At 34.2% G+C, this 6,549-nt stretch overlaps 1 protein-coding gene across 1 annotated transcript; it reads right to left on the minus strand.

The window, feature by feature from the left end:
- Positions 1-1,045: 1,045 nt before the first annotated feature.
- Tsp_12290 (putative WH1 domain protein) lies at positions 1,046-6,262 on the minus strand. The gene is made up of 12 exons (XM_003375201.1): positions 6,101-6,262; positions 5,676-5,862; positions 5,456-5,620; positions 4,866-5,390; positions 4,424-4,644; positions 2,296-2,385; positions 2,176-2,225; positions 2,020-2,098; positions 1,880-1,947; positions 1,652-1,765; positions 1,475-1,595; positions 1,046-1,144 (listed from the first exon to the last, which is right to left on the minus strand). The coding sequence occupies exons 1-12, from the start codon at positions 6,260-6,262 to the stop codon at positions 1,046-1,048; spliced, it is 1,881 nt and encodes a 626-aa protein (XP_003375249.1).
- Positions 6,263-6,549: the final 287 nt, after the last annotated feature.

Below are 6,549 nucleotides of genomic sequence, written 5' to 3' on the forward strand. Positions count from 1 at the left end.
TGAATGACATTTTACGGATCATTTTCCATTATACAAATCGAAATTTGCCGCCGTTGGATGCCTGGGGATGCGTTGAAAATAGTTTCGCCATTTTTCTTTTTTCCCAACACACTGCTTGATGGTGTTTATTCTGATATTCTGCTCTACTCTGTTTTGCTCTGCACAATTGCCAAATAACAACTTCATCATCACGTGCGAAAAATTACATTTTTTTTGAAAAATTATACAAACAAATAAATAAATTTTATTTTTTACATCTGGAAAGTATCACCAAAAGTTTTATCATCACATCTCTCAGTGTTCCCAGTTGCTGACTGGACTGAGTTCATTGAAATCATTCCAAAATTGCACGCTTGATTTCTAGTCTTCAAAACTGCTGCTCCCCCACTTGCATTTTTATTTCACCACCAAATAAAATTTTCACAAACTTTGGCTGTTGTCCTGATTTTATTTCCACTTTTATTATTCAAATGCAATAAATTTAAAACGATCATATATATGTATATATGTGCATCTAACTCACTTGACGGTTTTTTATTATTACTTTAATACATATTTATTATTTATTTCATTGCTTGGAAACTATTTCATCCAGTAGTAAAACTGTTCAACAAACGTCTCGACAGACCTGAATTATGCTCGCATTGATGGGGCAATAAATTTTATTTTCACCATTTATTTTGCCTCTTATCTCAGCGTTTGCTCATTATTAACGTTTAGTGGTGATTTTTTTTTCTTTCCTTTTCTTTTCTATTCTTGCTTCGGAAATTCTACGCTGTCACTTACTTAATATTGTGCACAGCAAAAAAGAAATACCAATCAAACTAATACAAAATACACTACAGTATTACAAAATTGATGTTCAAGTACCGTTGTTTGTAAACATTGAGTAATATTATAAATGAAAAATGAATTTTTTTTCCTAGTCAGTCACTTGTGCATTGGAAGAATGATAACGTGAAATTAGTTTGAATTCTTTTTTTCAATTTTTCAATTCAAATATTTACGTACATTGCAAAATTTCAAACATCACACTTTTATTCAGTTAATTCCTATCATCATTATCATCATTAAGCGAATCATTGAAGTAATTTTCAACTGAAAACAAAAACGCAATTTCATAGGTTGTCAGAGAATTATTCTGCTGGAATGTACCAAATTGGAACGTAGTCAGGGCATTTACATATTTGAGGCAAAGTTGTCGAATCTTCCGTCGAGTTGCTGTGGTCGGGTTGAAATTTCAAAAACGATTTCGAAGCAAAACAGTCTTCAGATAGCAGCGTTTTTGTAAAGCAAAGCCGAATGTCCGCCAGTAGCCATCGCTTATAGCACTGTTAGGTAGTAGAAAAGAAAAAATTATAGCTTTCATTTGTTAATAATTTGCTTTTGGACTTTACTAGAAAAACAATTTCACTGTTTACATATTCGATTCAATTCACAGTGAAAAAGCTTTACAGTTTTGTATTTGTCTTACTTTTTCAAAAGTACAGCTAACGGTGGGCCAAACTTGAATCGCTTTCTTAACCGCTAGTGCAAAGTCGCTTGCCTTGTAGCTGTTTTTCAGTGTAGGGACAATTCCATTCATTTTCAAAATTCTAATAAAAACTTGAAGATCAAAACTCGATCAATTTATCCATCGGGAATAACTTACAAATCGACACTGTACAGGAGCTTCAGTTGAATCCCCAATTGGAAATACTTGAACGCAGATGTAGAATCGAGAGTTCCAAATGCGCATGTTCCGTGCTTCAGCCATTCATGGCGCCTTTAAATTGTGATACTTTATGTGAATATGTGAATTTTACAAGAACTCTTTAAGTTCAAATGTAACTTTTCATTTAATAAAGAAAGAAGACTTTAAAATGAAAAACGTTTTTACCATAAACTTGATTCAGATTTATTCTTTAACAGATTTGGCCAGAACGTATTTAGCGATGGAATTATTTGCTGAAATTGATTGAACAGTAGTTTATTATGTCAGTGTTGATTTGTTTTGTCAATTAAACAATTTCTATATACTTTCAGATCATTCACATGGAAGCCTGTTTCATTATAACAAAATGCTGGTGAAGCATGTTGTGATTTACTAAACGAGGGCCTGAAATAAATAAAACATGAAATGGATATATATATATATATATGTTCACTTTAAGATCAACACAATACAATGCTTACCACAAGCCATGTATTGTCCATTGCTTAAAAGATTTCAAGCAAGGCGTTGTCTGAGATATGGAAACAACGTATTAGAAATAAAGGTGAACAGTTGTAAAGTAATGAAAATAAATTACATACTTCCCCTTCTCCTACAAAGCAAATACCTGGTGGCCAAACTTGCGTGAAAACGTAATAATCCCACGTCCCGCCACAGCAGACTAATGTTAGCTGCCAAAAATTTATTAGATACAATAGGTGGTGATCCAGACTAAAAATTGTTTTTCTCCATCAAATTGTTCATTCAATTAAATTAAAAAACAAATTATTTATAATAAGCAAATGATTTCAACATAATAGCATATCATTGTCACTTAATTTAATTATATTATTTATTATTCATTTATTAAATAAACTTTTTTTTCTTTCTTTTCAATGGCAGCGATCCGTACAGCACCACTAGAGTATTCCTAGATGGCATCATTGGTCGAGCACAAAAATTAAAAATGAAAAGATTAGCAGCCAAGAAAATCTGGCAGAAGATCAAATGAAATGAAATTAAACAGCCGAGGCAGTTTGAACTAGTGGTACTTTGTTCAACAAGAGATGAGCTAAGTAGATTATTAATAATATTGATAACACTAAAAGAAAGGCAAATTGCAAGGTAGAAAAGTAAACAAATGCGTGATATGCCTCGGCAGGAAAGCAATAAAATTTGCATAACAATTCAGTAAACGGCTAATCAAATCGAGGGTAAACATAGTAGATATATATATTCTCGATAATACTATAATAAAGCGGCAGATGAACAACAAAATGGAGAAGAAAAGCATGGAAGCGAATATTTTCACTCAACCCGTTATCTAGAATGTGGAGCAAAGCAGAAGCCGTGCTACAATGATGTCAAAGCAGAGTTGAAAGCAAATACAATTTTGGTAAGTGTCAATGATTATTGTTTAGCATTGTGAAAATGTACATACACACACACACATATACATGTAAGCGATACATCAACTGCAATCTATGAGAGGCCATCATATAAAATGAATAAGTTGTAAATAATTATTGAGAACATATTATGCGTGATAGAATAACGTTCAAATTAAAGATAAAATGGGCTTTCTTCGCGAAAAATTGATTTACGTCGTCATTTCAGCATTGTCATTTTTCACCAAAGTATTGACGCATGCCTAAAAAGTTTACACATATTATCAAATTAAATATTAAAAAAAATTTCTTCTTCAACACAGAAATTGTGAAAAAGAAATCGCAAATTATTATTATTAAGCGTATTTTGAAAATGGAAATTATTTTTTTAAAATGAAAGAGAATGAAATTTCTTTAAAAATTTGCAATTTTTCTAATACAATTTCAAATAATAATCAATAAATAATTTGTAGCTTTCATGCAAATTGATAACAATTGTCAAAATTATATTCATTTTCTTCTTCTACGCTTCGAATTGTGCAAACTGTTCGTTGAAATCGATTTGTTCAAACTTGGAACAAAATAAACACCACCACCAGTATGCACGAGATCAAAATTAATATTGGTGCGCGTTTGTTTGCTTTTCTACTATTGCATAACCCAGGTGCAGGTGTAAAATCGTTTGTGCTAACTTTATAATTTCTACATAGTCATAATTATAAATTATTCCATTATTCTAATCTACTATTTATTCAAATTGTCTGCTTGTTCATCATATTCTTTTCTTTCGCTTATTCAATTGCATTTCTCCATATAAACTAAGTGCAACTAGCAAAAATAGCGATGCAACAATGCGAGTGTACTCAAGCAGTATAAAATGCTTTTCTTGCAACGAAGATTATTTCAACCAAGCACCATTAGCATCATCATCATCACTACGGGAAAACTAGCTTCTGGTGCAATCGTTTTCTCGATGTTGTTCATGCACATATCATAGAAACGTTTGCCGCTATATATAAATGTAAACAGTTGTTCAGTTTTGAAGAGATTTCGCCATTTATCTTTCCCCTTGTTAGCATTGCTTCTTCATCATTATCACCATCATCTTATTCTTCTTATTCTCTTGACATTTGTAAACAATATCAATCTCTAGTACCCGACCAGTAAACAGAAGCATCTAACTGGAAGATGGATCACTTGTTTTCACATGTACTCGACGTTGAAGAAAATAAGTATCCGACAAATAAAACCCCTGCACCGTCGTCAATGAAGAAAAACAACAGAGTTTAACATATTCAAATGTACCGTCGATGAAGGGAAATAATGAAACAAACGAACATACATACATACAGATAACTATTATAATTAAATCATCCCTGAATTGCTTACATTCGAGAATTTCTGCTTTAGCGCGAGAAACTTCCTCTTTCATGCAGAGTATGATTTCCATTTTTATCTGCTCAAGTGGATCATTCGACTGACCGTTGACAACAACTGCGCCAGATGAAGCTGTACGCAATGCCATTCCGTCATCTTGGGAACTGAGTGATGAACCGCTTGGAGCTCTGAACACCGACAATCAGAAAAGAAATAAAACACCGATCATCATACATGCTATACTCACTTGCGATGCACTTGCGGTGAATCTGTGTTAACCGGTGCGCAGCTAAGCCTACCTCCTGCACTGGATCGATTTTCGAAATTTTTTCTTATTTCTAATAATTATAATAATAATTATAGCAATCTTGTTTTTAAGTGCAAGCGATTAATAAGCATTATTTTACCTGGATCAGATCGAGGCGTATTTTCTTGATCAGCATTCACCTCACTGACAGCACTGGATGGCGACTGATTTCCTCCTCCTTCTTTGAGTAGATTCCGTCTCGCAATGGCGGATGTGATTTCTGATATGATCGAATGATGAGCTGGACTGGATATAGTTCCGAAACGATTCAAATTTGCCGTTTCGGTAATGCTACCGGTTGAGCTGGATCTGGCATTTTTCACTTCATCCGGAACTGGGCGCAATTTTGCACTGGCCAACGCCTGCGCCATCGACTGCCTGCTCGGTGTAGAGGTAGTCATGGATCGTGTGGGCGGTGGTGGTGCCGGCGGTGGATCGCTCATAACTTGGGCCCTGGTAGAAGCCGGTGGAATCGGCCTCTTGCACTGACCGTAAGCAGCTTGAGAAGAAGCCGGCTGTATCGTTGGTGGCATTGGTGCTGTTGGCTTCGACGGACTCGAAGCCAGAGTACCTTGGCTAACAGTTTTGCCACCACCGCTCATTGAACAATAAGCACTGTTGTTCGCTGGAAAAGAGAAACAACAACAACAAAATGTTGTGTGTAAAATTATCAGTTTAGTTTTTTCAAACCACTATTTTCTTGTTGAATTGGTCTTCGGAGGTCGAAATTGTCCATTCGCATTTCCATATTATCCTGAAGAACGGATGTTGTATTTCCATTTACAGTTTGACGAGAAACCGTCACTGAGCCTTGTTCTGTATATGCCATGCTTGGACGATTTACATTTGATTGGGCTTAAATTGACTATTGAAGTGAAAAAACCGAAACATTTGAACAAAAAAAGTTTACCCTGAGTTCGATAAGAATTGATCATTTCCAAAACGCGACTCATCACCGTACCGAACGTTACCGCATCTTCCAGATTCAAAAAGTTCAATCCGTACAATTTTTGATTTATATGATCACGCCATTGATGAAAAGTGTCGCTTGTAAAATTGTATTTTAAACCAGGTATAATAGCGCAGTTGATTACCACCTAAATTGAAAAACAAAATTCATTTTCATGCAAAGCTGTTTGTTCAAACTGTTCATTCAATAATTCTATGCAATATTCCTCATAAATAGGCCACCAATCACATTTCAAATAATTGACTTGTCAGGAATGTACGAAAATGTAACATTCGTCTCTTAGAAAAAATAAATATAGCAACAGATTATAATGCTGCAAGCACATTTCGAAATGACTATAAAAAGAGATTGTAAATTAAACTTACATCGTGGTCTTGTAATTTTCTTCCAACAACACGAAAAGTATTGTTTTCAACATGATGCAAGATCTGCACTTTTGACATTTCCTGGATTTTGCTTCCTCCAGCTGGTAACCATTTCTTAATCGCATCGTCATAGTTGAGAACACTAGCTTGAATGGCGACCATTGATTTTTCACTGTAAAAGAAAAAATTTCTCGCATTGCATACAAACACCAGAACATGGTATTTAAAAGAGTAAATATAACTTTAAATATTCCTGAAATGCAGTAATTTTTAATTTAAATCACTTTTTAATTATTATTTTGAAACTAAATTAATATAACTGATCCTATGTTGTACGCAACTGCTAATTCGGTCTTTCATCGATTTCTTCAAAAATAGCATTTTCTCTTAATGATTGGACATTCGCAATGTTGAACAACGAAAAGATTGCTCGCTCACAAATGGAATCC

The sequence above is a fragment of the Trichinella spiralis genome (assembly GCF_000181795.1).
Source record: "Trichinella spiralis strain ISS 195 chromosome Unknown Scfld5, whole genome shotgun sequence".
NCBI lineage: Eukaryota > Metazoa > Nematoda > Enoplea > Trichinellida > Trichinellidae > Trichinella > Trichinella spiralis.